Consider the following 15,713-nt stretch of genomic DNA (forward strand, 5'->3'; position numbering starts at 1 on the left):
TTGTTTAATTTATCATGTCCAAATGTAATTTTTAGTCTTTTACCACCCATTGTGTTTATTTGTAGATTTATAGGCACATTCTGATTAATACAAATGAGGGAAATCAGGCAACCTGTTTCTTTGGGTCTGGCTTACTTTGGTTAACATAAATCCCCCCCTCAACAAACATGCCTTTTAATGAGCCTTATTAAATTAGCAAGTACTGTACAGTTCATGGGTTTATTTTTAGTGGTACAGGGATTAGAACCCAGGTTCTCATATTTGCTAGGTGGGTGCTCTATCACTAGAGCCATGCCTTCAATGTAGTTCTATGAATTTTGACACTGATATCTTGTCAGGAAGCATTACAGAAACACACAAAATAGTTTTACTGTCCACAAAACCATGTGCTCCACTTATCCTCTCTACCTGAAGGTCTTTCTACTGGCCCCAGCATTGACCCCCAGGTTCCAGTAAGCACTTTGTAAGGGTTTCTGTTGCTGCAATTAGGTGTGCTAGACACTCCTTCCCACCACACTGGGCCTCAGAGGACCTGGACTTTGGCTCGTTCACCTTAATTTCCCCTGGTGCATTCACCTTAGTGCCTTCTTTTCTTGGCACTCGCTGTACTCTACAATTTGCCCTGCTGCTCACAGTGTAATTCTAGCTACTCAGAAGGCTGAGTTCTGAGGACTGAAGTTCCAAGCCACACCAGGCAGGTAAGTTTGAAAGACTCTTTTCTCCAAGTAACTGTGGAAAAACCCAAAGTAGAGATGTGAATCAAGTGGTAGAGTGCCAGCCTTGAGTGAAAATGCTGGAAGACAGTATTCTGAAGCCTTTGAGTCAAACCTGGGGGTGGGGTGGGGGGGGGACTTGAACACACACACACACAGAAAATAATTTACAGAAATATTTACAAATATTTCTGGAGTGCTGGCTAGGGACCAGGTGCTATCCACGCTAGTGTTAGGGAGAAATAAAAGTCTTGCCAACAAGTCTCCTTCAGAGGGTATCTGTTTTTTCTATCAGATAAGTTATCAGATTTATATACACGTGAAGGAAAATGATTGCAGTGTTTGGGCTAAATTTATTGAGAAAACCAGAAGAGAACCACTTCACCTTTTCTGCAAAGTGAAGGCACCTTGTGTCCAGTCTACCCATGGGACAACCAACCCTTCTGTTCTCCGGGAGCTCTAGGAGCCAAGCCCAAAAGGCTAACCAGCTAAAGGGTGGAGGTCAGGCTTTTACCAGGCTCCTCTAATTGTTCAGGCCACGCCTTTCAGAGGGGAAAGGGAAAGGGGGAGGGGAGGGAAGATGAGAGAGAGCGGCGCGCACTAGCTTGCGCAGGGGGAGGAGGAAAGGGGAAGGGAGAAGGTGAAGAAAGGGGGGCGGGAGTGAAGGAGGAAGGGGAGGAGTAGGGGGAAGAGAGGGAGGGAAAGGAGGGCAGAGGGAAGGAAGGGGTGGGGGGGAAGGGGAAGCTCAAGGGGAAGAATAGGAGGAGCGAGGGGCGAGGGGAGGGCTCTTGAGGTTCGCTGACCTAGCTGAGACTGGGGCGCACCAAGGAACGCTTCCATAGAGAATGGAATGTCTGCGACCTTCGATCCGCCCGGCAGTTTGTCGAGAAGCCAAAGAACGTGTCACTTGGACGTCAGGAATGTTAGGGAACAGGACGAAAGGAAAAGGAACCCGGGCGATGGTTCCGGACCCCGATTTCCGACGCCCCCAGAAAGAAGCAACCGTGGGGCGGCTTACACAAGCCGGTTGGGGCGTGGCCACGGACGCGTAGGGGGCGTGACCAAGGGGGCCGAGGAGGAGGGACCGCGTCGGATAGGAGGCGTGGCCACGGTCACGGTGGGGTGGGACTACGGAAGCCGAGCTAGGCGCACAAGTTCAGCCTTTCCAGTGTGCGTCCGGCAGCTGGGGCGCCTCGGGGTGGATCTTTCGTGGCTGGGCCTCAGCTCCGAGCCCCTTTCCAGCCCACACCCACGCTTACTTCGGCTCTCGCCTCAGTTCCTGGCCGGCAGACGCACCCCCGAAGTTGTCTGGAAGCTTCTCGTTGGGTCGGCAGTGTGAGGGTCCCACCGCGGCGTGTCGTGGGTGCCGCCCGGCCCGCGGTCCGCCCGCCCACCCGGCTTCTCGGCCTCCCGCACGGTTCTGGTCGGTGCTGCCCGTTTGGTCCGCTGGGCCTGGGCCTCACCCCCACGGCGGCGCCGCCGGACTCACGGGCCGGGTCCCCACCCGTGTCCCTCACGGACCGCATCATGAGAAGCCTGCCGTACTTCTGTCGGGGGCAAGTGGTGCGTGGCTTCGGCCGCGGCTCCAAGCAGCTCGGCATCCCCACGGGTGAGTGCGGGGCTCGGGGGTTCCGAGGCCGGGGCTTGGGGGGACCTGTGAGGGGCGGCGGGCCGAGACAAGTCCTCGCGTCCTTTGGGGCGGGGAGCGGAGGCGAGGTGAGCCCCAGGATCCTCCTTCCTTCTACTGTCACAACACCCTGTCTCGTCTGCTAGAAACGAGTGTAGCTGTCTTGGCTGCTCTCCAGAGCCAACTTCAAAGTTATCTTCCTAAAATGTATAATTATGTACCAAGCCAGGAGTGGTCGTACACTACTGTAATCCCAGCTACTCGGGAAGCGGAGGGGAAGTGTCTCCCCCAAAACCCAGAAAGGCTGGGGGCGTGACTCTTAGCCATGGAGCGCTCGTCAGCATTCGGAAGTGCCTGAGTTCCATCCCCCTAGTACCACCAATAAAGCTGCATTGTTATATGATGTTCAAGGAATAACAGGTCGTTTGAAGAAGGCTAGCCTTTAGTTTGTTTGGTGATTTTGTTTTGGAGATTTGGCTGCTTAATTTCTGTCCTTTAAAAATACACGTGGGTTGCCCATTGATCTGTTCATTCAGTCTTTAAGCTTGGGGTTTAAGTTTGTGTAATTTGAATCATGTTATTCACAATCTACTTAGCAAAGAGCAAGCCTAAAATATTTTTTTTAATTTCAAATAATCATAGACACGGTCTTGTGTAGTGTTGCCCAAGCTGAGTCTACATTCCTGGAGTCAAGCCATTTACCTGCTGGAACTGCTCCTGCATAGCTGGAATAGAGACTTGGGTGACCTCCAGCAGGCCTCATGCTTCCTGACTTAATATCACTATTTCCTAACACTTAGAGTGTTTTTCTTTCGCTTCTGTTTGAGAGATTTATATACCATTGCCTTCTACCTTATTCCTAACCTGTCCATATGAAGAGGAAAAAGACATGTAGAACTAGGAAGTACAGGATTAGTCATCACGGTTCTAGAAATCTTGTGTAAAATATTTTGACTAGTTTTACATGGGATATTTTTAAATCAGTATTTAATATGAAACCTTTTAACACTGAATGTTTCTGTTATTTAGCTAATTTTCCTGAGCAAGTAGTAGACAATCTCCCAGCTGATGTATCCACCGGCATTTATTATGGTTGGGCCAGTGTTGGAAGCGGAGATGTTCACAAAATGGTGGTGAGCATTGGCTGGAACCCGTACTATAAGAACTTGAAAAAGTCCATGGTAAGAGTCGTGTTTTGCTAGTTAACTGCAAACAGGTCGATGATTTAGAGTCACTGGCTGCGTTAAATGCACATAGCATTCATCAGTACTAAGCACAAGATAGTTCAAATACTCAAATTCTTGACAGCATATTTGAAGAATGTGAAAGTGAGATAGCACTGTACCAGTGTAACATACCTGTAATCCAGGGCTCAGGAGGCTGAAGCAGGAGGAAATGAGTCCAGGCTGGCCCTGGGAAGCATTGCATTACTGTTTGAATGGCTATCTTTTTCCATCCTTTTAAGCTTATTGGTGTCTTTACACCCAAAGTGAGTTATCTTGTAGGTAGCATGTAATTAGATTGTTAAAAAAAAAAATCCATTCTGCCCATCTCTGCCTTCCTACCATCCTCCCCCCGCCCCCATGGTGCTTGAATACCTGGCTACTGTTCCTGACTTCTGAAGGCTATTGAGCTCCACCTTTTTTTTTATGTTTTTTTTTGGCCAGTTCTGGGGCTTGGACTCAGGGCCTGACCACTGTCCCTGCCCTCTTTTTGCTCTAGGCTAGAGCTCTGCCACTTGAGCCAGAGCGCCACTTCTGGCCATTTTCTGTATATGTGGTGCTGGGGAATTGAACCCAGGGCCTCATGTATACAAGACAAGCACTCTTGCCACTAGGCCATATCCCCAGCCCTGAGCTCCAGCTTCTTGAGCCACAGTTCCACTTCCAGTTTTCTGGTGGTTAATTGAGATAAGGGTCTCCTGGAGTTTTTGGTGCCTGGGCTGGCTTTGAGCCATGATCTTCAGATCTCAGTCTCTTAGGTAGCTAGGATTACAGGTATGAGCCACCATCTCTGCCCTTTAATAGGAGAATTTAACCCGTTTACATTTAAACTAATTTGCTGATATGGATGAATTTCTGTTTTTGTTGCTGTTTTCTATTTGTCTGTTTTTGGTGCTGGTTGTGAGGCTTGAACTTAGGGACTGGGCACTATCCCTGAACTTTCTTGCTCAAGGCTAGACTTTATGACTGAGCCATTGCTCCACTTTTGGCTTTTGAGTGGTTAAAGATGAGTCTCTGGGATTTTCCTGCCTAGGTTGGCCTTCAGCCATGATCCTTAAATTTGAGCTTCCTGATCAACTAGGATTACAGGCATGAGCAGCTCTATTTGTCTGCTTTTGCACATTTCTTGTTACTTTTTTTTTTTTTAAATTTTCAGTCCTGGGACTTGAACTCAGGGCTTACGTACTGCCTCTGAGCTGCTTTTTTACTCAAGGCCAGTGCTTTACCCCTTGAGCCACAGCTCTACCGTGTGTGTGTGTGTGTGTGTGTGTGTGTGTGTGTGTGTGTGTGTATGTGTGTGTGTGTGTGTGTGTGTGTGTGTGTGTGTGTGTGTTTATAGTTTAGTGAAGATCAGAGTCTCACAGACTTTCCTACCAGGGTTGGGCTCCCAATCTCGTGCTTCACATCTCAGCCTCCAGAGTTGCTAGGATTACAGGGATGAACTACCAGTGCCCTGCTCTTTTGTTATACTTTTACATTTTTTTAATAGTGACACATTTTTATTCTCATTCCATTTTATGTATTCTCTTGTTACATTTAACTTCCTAAAATTCTGTAAGTATAATTTGAATTCATGCTAACTTAAGCAGTATAAGAAATTAGACAAACCATCTATAGATTTTATAACACAGAAGGTTTTTTTGTATATTGTTAAAGTCACATAGATGAGAAGTAGTTGCAATCCATAGTTACAATAATTGCTCATTTATTTACACTTACTGGAATGTGGCTTCTTCAGAATTTAATTACTTGATTGTTTTGCAAAATACAGAACTTCTTACTAAAGGGCTGGTGCCACTTGATGTGTTCTCCTTCATTCAGTCTCCCTCCAAACCCTAGGGCTTTTTACTCAGGCCCAAATAAATGCATGTTAAGCACTGTGCCACAGAGCTATCCCTACCCCTTCTGAGTCCTCTCTTTTTAAAATCACCTTCAGGGTATAGGGTTTCTTTGTGTTCTACTTTTACAGGATCTCCACAGCTTAAATATTTCATTTGTTGGATTTGGCTTAATCTTTTGCTAGCACAAGTGAAATACAAAAACAGATTTGTAGCCATCTAAAATTTAACTTCTTTGAAAAGATAATAAGACAGTGTGTCACAGTTGGACAACCACAGAAACGTAAGTGCTGGTATAAGCAATAATAACGGACTGCTGGTTTGAGCCCTAAAGACCTGCAGCCAATGGATATTTTCAGAAAGGAAGGGTGTAGAGGCTAGCCCTTGAACTATTTAGATAACAGGAATTCACATTGAGCCATTTTAGGAAGGTCTTAGAAATCCTTGATAATTGGGGGAAATTACTGATAAGATGTTCATACAATTCAGAGCTTCACCCCTTTCACTTTTTGCTGGAAATGAATAGCTGAAGTGCTCATTCAAGTCTTTTCACCCTTATTAAAAATTTGTGTGGGGGCTGGGAATATGGTCTAGTGGCAAGAGTGCTTGCCTCCTACACAAGAAGCTCTTGGTTCGATTACCCAGCACCACATATATGGAAAACGGCCAGAAGGGGCGCTATAGCTCAGGTGGCAGAGTGCTAGCCTTGAGCAGGAAGAAGCCAGGGATGGTGCTTAAGCCCTGAGTCCAAGACCCAGGACTGGCCAAAAAAAAAAAAAAAAAAAAATTTGTGTGGTATTAGGATCTTGAAATTCTGTTTATTTGTTTTGTTTTTGTTGCCAGTCCTGGGGCATGGACTCAGGGCCTGAGCACTGTCCCTGGCTTCTTTTTTGCTCAAGGCTAGCACTCTACCACTTGAGCCACAGCGCCACTTCTGGCTTTTATCTATATATGGTGCTGAGGAGTGGAACCCAGAGCTTCATGTATGTGAGGCAAGCACTTTACCATTAGGCCATATCCCCAACCCCAGGATCTTGAAGTTCTTATCATGACTTAAATCTAATTCTTTTGATGGAATTATGTATTACAAATTCCTGTTCTGTGTTTAAATTTTTTAACTTACTGGTAGCTTTCCCCCCTCCCCGCCCCCTCCTGTGCTGGGATTGAACACAGGGCCCTAATCACACTAGATAAATGCTCTACCACTGAGGTACATCTCTAGCCTCCTAATTCTTAGCTTCAATTATAATCTAGTTTATTTTTTGGTAACGGTTATTCAGTACTTTTTCCTAGTTACTCAGGAGGCTGAGATACCAAGTTCAAGTGCAAAGACAGCAGAAACAGGACAGTCTTGGAGACTGTCCAATGACCCAGCAGAAACTCAGGATAGAAGTGTTACCAAAGTCGCATAGCACCAGCTATGAACAAGAAAAAGAAGTGAGAGTGTGAAGCTCTGAGTTCAAGTCTGGTATTGGCCAGCCCCCCCCCCCCCCCCAAAAAAAAATCTTTCTTACATGAAGGTCAAGAAGATACTTTTTCTCTTAAAAACTGAATTATGTCTTAAAATGATCATTCCATGGCCCTGTAGATGTTGGGCAAGCATTCTACCACTGAGCCACATTTCCAGTTCCATAATGATTTTTGAGTATAGTGTGCAGTAGTAGTCAAAGTTAATTTTTTAGAATAGCTTGTCAGTTTCTGGAAGCTAGTATTTTAATTTGGTTAACTTTGAATCTTGTTGGTTGTTTTAGAGAGAGTAGATCAGTTTAGGGAGGATGTAAATTTTTTACTTATCCTGTATCATAAACTCAACTGACAATCCACTTTTCCCCAAATTTTGAAGAATATTGTTATACAGAAGATAAGGGGTGATAAAATTTATTTCTGTTGCTCTTTAAGGGTATATGTATACTAGCGTTTGTGTGTGAAGTGATTTCCCACATAGAAAAGTGGGCACAACCCATTACCCCCATCTTAAAAGATCATGAGCAGCTCATGTCTCTGGTCCTAGCACTCCAGAGGCAAGGTGAGGATCTGGAGTTCTAGGCCAGCCTGGGCAGCATAGTGAGACCCTGTCTCAGAACACTAGGACTGGGATGTGTAGCTTAGTGGTAGAGTGCTTCCTGCTTCCTTGCATATACAAAGAAAAGCCCTGGGCTTGGTCCCAACCCAGAACATAGAGTGGGAATCAGAACAAGGAAACAACCACCAAGAAAAATAATACGTTATGAAAGGCAATTTTTATTTTTCTAAGAGAATGTAAAACTTGCCTTCATCTAAGTATTTCCTTCCTGTTTTTGGTCTGGTTCCTATTTTAAATAATACATGGTTAACCAGTTATCTCTGTTGCTTTTAGTAATTACTCTGAATGATTTAGCTGGATTCTTCTAGATTGATACTTCAGTTTTAATGATCATTTCATAGATTAGATTTCTTCAAGTCAAGATAAACTTTGAGATGTTCCTAAATGGTTTACACTTTAACTGCTTTCGATCCCATCATCCTAATCTAGCTGACTATTTCTGTCTTTGGATAGCTTCTGAAGGATTGTGTGTACAGTCCTTGCCTTTTGATCTCAAATTTCTTCTTTTATGAAATCTATTGAAAGTTAGATGATTTATCTAAACTGAAGAAGTTACTGAGCAGTGAACCATACCAGAGTTTTGGTATAACACATCCATTATCCTGTTCAGAGTTGCATATAAGGTTAGGACAGAAATGATGGAAGAATTGGTCTTTAGAATTCTACTGAGGCTTGATTGTTTCATTTTAATTGACCCACTATACACTTGAAGATAGATTTCAAGTTTACTTGATATTTATTATAATCTCATGGTAATCTTCACATTTTATTTTTAGGAAACGCACATCATGCATACTTTTAAAGAAGACTTCTATGGGGAAATCCTCAATGTAGCCATTGTTGGCTACCTCAGACCAGAAAAGAACTTCGATTCTTTAGGTGAGTTCTCCTGCTAACCTCTATTATTCCTAGTTAGTAATAATGAGGGTGTGGCATTTGATACTTGAGCATTTAATATGCAACATGCACTATTTTAAGAGTTCTATATGAGTTAATTCCTTTGTTTTTTATAGCTATTATTGAGGAATTATTTTCCCTACCTCATAGAGGAGGAGGAAATTAACATATAGAAATTATTTTCTCCATACCACTCTTAGTCTGGTTTTGTATCTATATAACTGAGTACCTGGCTGGTAATTCATAAAGAACAGATGTTCACCCAGCTCTTGGTTCTGGAGGCTATGAGTCCCAAGATATGTGCAGCTGGTCTGCATCTGGTGAGAGACTCCTGCTAGTGAAAAAGAGTCTAGGAGGACTTAACTCTTGTAACACAGCCACTCCCCTGATAACCAGCTAATCCAGCTGCCCTAATAATCCCATCACCTCCCAAAGGTTCCCTTTCCAAATGTCATCAATATAATTTTCAGGAGTTTTCAACATGGGAACTATAGGGGACATACCCAAATCAGTTGTAGCACTTACATCGTAAGTGCTGGAACTTAGAGTCAATCCCACCAGGCTGGCTGCCTTTCTTTTTTTTTTTTTTTGGCCAGTCCTGGGGCTTGGACTCAGGGCCTGAGCACTGTCCCTGGCTTCTTTTTTGCTCAAGGCTAGCACTCTGCCACTTGAGCCACAGCGCCACTTCTGGCCATTTTCTGTATATGTGGTGCTGGGGAATCGAACCCAGGGCCTCATGTATATGAGGCAGGTACTCTTGCCACTAGGCCATATCCCCAGCCCCCAAGGCTGCCTTTCTTAAACAGGAATTTAATGAGATCTTCCAGAATGCCTCCCTCGGGAGGAACAATCAGTGAACATTGGTTTTAGATGTTATAAGGTGTGTGTTAGTTTTAACTTAATTATAAAGTTTTTTACTGGGCACTGGTGGCTCATGCCTGTAATCTAGCTACTCAGGAGGCTGAGATCTGAAATTTGAAGCCAGCCTGGGCAGGAATCCATGAGACTCTAATCTCCAATTAACCACTAGAAAACCAGAAGTGGAACTATGATTCAAAATGGTAGTGTTAGCCTTGAGCAAAAAAGCTCAGTAACAACACCCAGGCCCTGAGTTCAAGCACCATGAAAATAAATTTTTAAAAAGTAAAATAAATGACTATTAATAAAGTTTTAATTAAAATAAATTTAAATTTTAAATAAATATAAAATAAATTATAAAACATTCTTAAAATAATTTTAAAAATTAAAACAGATAAATTAAAATAGTTTATTTTTAATTACATATTTATTGTCAAAGTGATGTACAGAGGGGTTACAGTTACATGCGTTAGGCCATGGGTACCTTTCTTGTACTGTTTGTTACCTCCTCCCTCATTCCCCCCTCCTCCCTCCCCTTCTCCCTCTCCCCCATGAGTTGTTCAGTTGGTTTACACCAAATGGTTTTGCAAGTATTGCTTTTGGAGTCGATTGTCTTTTTATCCTTTGTCTCTCGATTTTGATATTCCATTTTACTTCCCTAGTTCTAATACCAGTATATACAGTATTCAGGGTACTCAGATGAGATACAGTGATAGCGTGGGTACAACCACAGGAAGGGGATACAAGAGGATTATCAACAAAAGAAGCTACAGTTTCACATGGCATATTGAAAGTAATTACAACAGTGATATAACAGTCATTTCTATAACATGGAGTTCATTTCACTTAGCATCATCTTAAAATAGTTTCTTTTATAAGTGGAATACCTAAAAGAAGAGATGTTAAATTCTCCTATTGGGCATTTTCAGTATATATTTGTGCCTGTGCTTTTCTGTAATACATTGCAAGATTAGGGATAGCCTTTATGTGCCATTAACTTTTACTTACATGTGGAAAAAGAGAACAGGCAGTTACTGGGCATCTGCCATGGTCAGAGTTAGGACTGGCCTGTGAGCTTTCAGCGGAGGCTGAGCACAGGAATCACTGAAAGTGTACCAGCAGTCACCTGTCATCCTAACTGGTATGTTCTCTTTGCAGAGTCACTCATTGCGGCAATTCAAGGGGATATTGAGGAAGCTAAAAGACTACTGGATTCCCCAGAACACTTGAAACTCAAAGATGACAATTTTTTCCAGGTCTCTAAAGGCAAAATTATGAATGGTCACTGATGAGAGAAAAAAGTATCTTTTTTGTTTATTCTGTTCTCTAGTAGTTCACTGATCATAACTGTGCAGACCCATCCTGGTTTTGTTTGAAAGTCAAATATTTTCCTCTGGCTATGAATGAGTTCTGACATTACATGAAGTTGCCCTATTAATGTATGCTTCAATGCTAATGAAACCCACCATGCAGTAGCACTAAACAAATCAAGATTTTTAAATGTAATGTTGATTAAAGTGAACCACTAGAAGGATACTAAGTGTCTTATAATGGAAATAGAATGTATATACATATGGGTAAAAACACCAGCTTGCTAATTTTAGATGAGAATTACATACAGTTCCTCATTTTAGAATGCCAGTGTTGTGTATCTGTATAGCCTGTGCTGCTCAACAGAAGGCTTTAAAATAGAAATTTGATAATTTATTTTAAAGGAGGAATATCCAGAATGTATATTTTATATTGATATTCATGTGTTAACTGTAGACATGAAGGATTTTGTTTTCCTCTTTCTCCGTGTGAGGCTTGTTCATTGTACTCTGTACATGCCTCTATAGAACTGCCTCAGGTCTAAGTGGCCTAGTGTCCCCCTGCCTGTTGTTTTTTTGGAAGACTCTAAAATGAATGTTTTTTATGCTGTGGGTCTTGCTTTTATGTTATATATTTCTTCTCTTATTTTCGATACTGGGGATTGAACCAGGGCCTCAAGTCTGCCAGGCAAGAGTTCTACCACTTGGGCTATACCTGGCCCTCTTATACACCTGGGACTTGCTTCTTTTTAAGAGCAGATATTCCTCCTTTAACATTGTTTTTTCTTTTAACTTTGGTTCTTTTTCCGTCCAGAGGTGATGAACTGTTTTCCAGCCAAGGGCCATTTGCATGTTTATCACATTCTAGGCCATATGAAATTATCCATACAGTTAGCTGTGCCTTGGACATCTGAGGGAAAGCATATGTTTCTGTCCTGTCATGCACTTGATGATTTGTGGGACTTCATATGGCCTGTGGGCTGGGGCTTCCCACTCTAATGAATGAGCATTTGTTTTTCTCAGAATATCCTGCCACCGTACACCTAATGGATTGGATCTGTCCATACTATTCTATTCCACATCTATATGAACAGTGGCTAACTGCATATTTGTATTGGATTTTTAGAAAAAAGAAATTAGTTCATCTGTAGATGACCTCTGATCTAAAGTAACACATAGCATTGATGAGTATGTATCAGTTTGTTAAAGAATAAAAAAAATGCTTGTTTTCCCCCCCGAGGAAACTATTTATTAACCAATTAAATTATGATATAGTTGGAAGGTTATTTTTAATGTGATTATATGTTCCAGAGCAAATGAGGGTTGTTAGAGTGGTGTCTGCTCTGTGTAGTTTACTGGGAAGTTGAAGAGCACTTTTAAAGTTATATAATTTCTGTACTCTTCATTTTTTAATGCTAATGACTGTAAGTTCTAGCCACTCAAGTCCTTTCATTTATAGTGGCAAAAATAAGAAATTTAGGATATTTACGAACTAAATTGAAGATTACTCTGCTGGTCAAATCATCTTTCATCTTCACAGAGATGTGTTGATGGGGAGGCAGGTGACAGTAGAAGCTAAAGTATATAGAAGTTAGTTTTAAAGTTAACGCATTACAGATTGCTCTCCCTGATTGGCATAAGTGAATTACAGTTATAGGAAACATAATATATTAACACTTCTGTAATCGAGGGATGCATACATTTGATTCTTTTCCTCTTTGGAGGAATTTGAATTTAGGGCAAACGATGCAGTTTGTGGCTTTTTCATTTCTTTCTAAATATATATGAACATGCATATACACAAAGATGTGTATCTTTTGCCCCTTTGGTGTAGGGAATGAATGCCCTTATGAATGCTAGGCAGATAATCTGCGAGCTATATCCAGCCCAAGCCCTAAACCTCATTATAACATTAGAAATCCCACTTGAAAGGTGGCCTCAATCACTAGAGGCCTTTGAAGTAAAGTTAAACACAGACATGGAAAATGTAAGCACAAATTTGTGTGTATTTAGTCTGGATGGTGTGCTGCTGTCTTGTCACTGTGGGCATGTTCTTTGTCCTATCACCTTGCATTCTCTTAGCCATTGCTTTTGTAAATCACATAGTATGTTTAGCGGTCATTTAATTGTCCACGTTTTCAAAAAGTTTTACATTGTATTGATCTGTTCATGAATTATAGGAGTTTCAGACTGATTAATCTGAATGTTTTCAGGCCTTGAAATAAATCTTGAGTAAGTGATAAAGTTTTCTTTTTGTGTCTGTTTATTTGCATCTTTTCCCTTATCTGCTGAAGTTTCAGATTTGCTGGCTGGTTCTTTGAGATGTGTGAGAGTCCTGAATGGCTGGTGTTTGTTTTTTTTGTTTTTTGTTTTTGGCCAGTCCTGGGCCTTGGACTCAGGGCCTGAGCACTGTCCCTGGCTTCCTTTTGCTCAAGGCTAGCACTCTGCCACTTGAGCCACAGCGCCACTTCTGGCCATTTTCTGTATATGTGGTGCTGGGGAATCGAACCCAGGGCCTCATGTATACGAGGCAAGCTCTCTTGCCACTAGGCCATATCCCCAGCCCCCGTGGCTGGTGTTTAATTATTTGAGATGTGTGAGGGTCCTGAATGGCTGGTGTTTTGGTGGCAGCTGTGGAGAACCTGGCAAGTTGAGGGGCTGCAATCCAAGGCTTGGCCTTCTTGAGGTGGGATTGATGCCCATAGCCATAGCACAATGCCTGAGGGTTGTTTGGAGAACATTCATGGGGCATCAGTATGCAAAACCCACTTCCTGAGCTTGAGAGTTTGTGTTACATTTTGGATTTACAAGAGCCAGAAAAATATAAGTAGGGCCTAGCTCCAAAATTCCTGCTCTAGAACAGACATCCGTAACCTTCATGACTATGCTACTTTCATTACAGACATTTTCATTACTCATCTTAGAACTCGTCTTTATCCGGGTGGGTGTTGGTGGCTCACACTTGTAATCCCAGCTACTCAGGAGGCTGAGATCTGAGGATCAGGGTTCAAAGCCATCCCAGGCAGGAAAGTCCTTGAGACTGATCTCCAACCAACCACCAGAAAACCAGAAGTTGCACTGTGGCTCAAGTGGTAGAGTACTAGCCTTGAGCTGAAGAGCTCAGGGACAGCACCCAGGCCCAGAGTTCAAGCCCCACAACTGACAAAACAAGCAAAAAACCACCCAATCTTCAGCTCAGAAGACATAACAACCTGCAGTTGGGAATTGTGTGACACGATTCTGATCAGAGCGATGTATGCAAAACTCTGCCTGGAAAGTTCATGCACAGGTTTTAACTCCTAAATGTATAAACTCTATAGAAGGCTCATTGCACATGAAGGCTTCCATTACTAAGATATGAAAGCTCCTGCCTGGGTAGATGTGCCCATGCTTCTTCCTCCCTGGAGGTTCACATTGTTTTTATATCCACTTTGATTTTATGCACAGAATAATGGCACCTTAAGCACTTCTGGAAGAGTTACTGCATTTCTTGGTCTGGGTTCTGCTTGGATCCTGGTTAATAAACACCAGCTCTTACTGATTTTTAGTCACTCGGGAATTTCAGATTCACCCCCAAATCCCTCCAGGTGTTCTGAGCCTTCAAAAGAGTTCCTAGGACTACGCAGGAAGTCATTTTGCTAACAAATGTAAAGCTATTTTATTTTCATTAAAGATTGCCCATCAAGTATTTCTATCAAATGAAGTCTTTTGCATTATTTTCAAATCACTACTGAAGCCAATAAGTCTTAATATGAATATTCTGAGATTCCTAGTACATTTCAAAATCAGACTTCTCCCCTGGCCTCTACTTGAGCAACATTTCCATAACAATAGCAAGTTTTGCAAATCACCCTAGCACAATGATGGTTTTTAGTATGGGAGATATACAAAAGGCTTCTAAAATTGCAAGAATTTTCATTTAAGTGAAGTTTTATGACTTTCAATTGCACAAGAGAGTCATAGTTGTCATAAGATTTTCAAGGGTTCCAGAACTAGAAAGTTTGGAGTCACTGATGATGTGCTCTTACATGCTAGAATGAAAATTCAGTTGGGTGCAGTTGTACCAGCTACATCAGCCGCAAAAGGGGCTCCTTCAAAATTGCCATTTTGGGTCCTGGCATGCTTCATGCTTACTCTACAATCTGGAAATGCTTCCATTTTTTTTTTTTCTGTGCCTACAGAGATTGTGATTCTTTAATATCTTGAAGAAAAAAAGGATTTCAACTTTTCATAAGCTATAAATATACATCAATACACAGTATGTAAATAGCTGCATTGAAAGTGTAATAATTTGTCCCAATGAAGTTAGCTATTGGAGACAGTCTAGCTAAGTGTTGCATTTGCTGTGTAGCCCAGGCTTGTCTCAACTTCAGAAATTCCTGCATTCTACTTCCCAAATGCTGGTATTACAGGCTAACACCATCATGCCTGGCTAAATTAACTATTTATTGTTAATGAGTATTTAAGTAAACCAAATAATCACCTTATCTTAAGATTTAAATTTTAAAAATCCCCTATTTCTAAAAATCTATAGCAACTAAAAGGTTTTAGTAGAGGCTGCAAACACTGTGTATAGCCTTAATCAACTTGATACATAGTTAGGAACAAGAGTCTGGAGTTAAGCACTTTGGCTCCAATTCACAGGCTCTACTGGAATGGGCAGCAAATGTCAGGAGAGATGGCTCAAGTTCACTGACTACTGTATCATTATACATTACATGCATAAGGTGTCATGTGCCTGAATATTCCCCAAACTCAAGTTGCTTTTGCAGATTCCCAGCCTTTGGTCTGCTCTCCTCTTCCTCCCTGTCTTTAGTCCACTCATCTGTAAGATGACATGAAAGTGGAGCTATCATGATTTTGGAAGAGCTTGCCAAGGGTAAAATCTTGGTCATAGATGCCAATGCTCCAACATTCCAATACCAAGTCCTAGAAAGTCTTGGTTATGTTAAGAGACTGAACTGCTGCTGCCCATCACCTGCCTATGACCTACACAAGATGAAGAGAGAAGAACCTTTTAGAAAAAGGTAACTGTGCTGTGTGTCCACTTCATATGGCCATCAGAGGGCATGACATGTCTGTTTGGCCCTAGAAGTGGGTAGAAGTGGGACATATTTGTATTATGTTGTGTAGATCAGTCTTAGACAACAAAAGAGGTACCATT

At 42.1% G+C, this 15,713-nt stretch overlaps 1 protein-coding gene across 1 annotated transcript; it reads left to right on the forward strand.

Moving 5' to 3' along the window:
* Positions 1-1,879: 1,879 nt before the first annotated feature.
* Rfk (riboflavin kinase) lies at positions 1,880-12,253 on the forward strand. The gene is made up of 4 exons (XM_048332232.1): positions 1,880-2,322; positions 3,370-3,521; positions 8,261-8,363; positions 10,398-12,253. The coding sequence occupies exons 1-4, from the start codon at positions 2,241-2,243 to the stop codon at positions 10,526-10,528; spliced, it is 468 nt and encodes a 155-aa protein (XP_048188189.1). The 5' UTR covers positions 1,880-2,240; the 3' UTR covers positions 10,529-12,253.
* The last annotated feature ends 3,460 nt before the right edge of the window (positions 12,254-15,713 follow it).

Source organism: Perognathus longimembris, chromosome 1 (genome assembly GCF_023159225.1).
Source record: "Perognathus longimembris pacificus isolate PPM17 chromosome 1, ASM2315922v1, whole genome shotgun sequence".
Classification (NCBI taxonomy): Eukaryota; Metazoa; Chordata; class Mammalia; order Rodentia; family Heteromyidae; genus Perognathus; species Perognathus longimembris.

Excerpts from the sequence above, each read along its gene's own strand:
- Rfk (XM_048332232.1), top strand. The coding sequence starts at position 2,241 with ATGAGAAGCCTGCCGTACTTCTGTCGGGGGCAAGTGGTGCGTGGCTTC. Across the intron at positions 2,323-3,369 it reads GCAGCTCGGCATCCCCACGG|CTAATTTTCCTGAGCAAGTA; the intron begins GTGAGTGCGGGG and ends TCTGTTATTTAG. Across the intron at positions 3,522-8,260 it reads AGAACTTGAAAAAGTCCATG|GAAACGCACATCATGCATAC; the intron begins GTAAGAGTCGTG and ends TTTTATTTTTAG.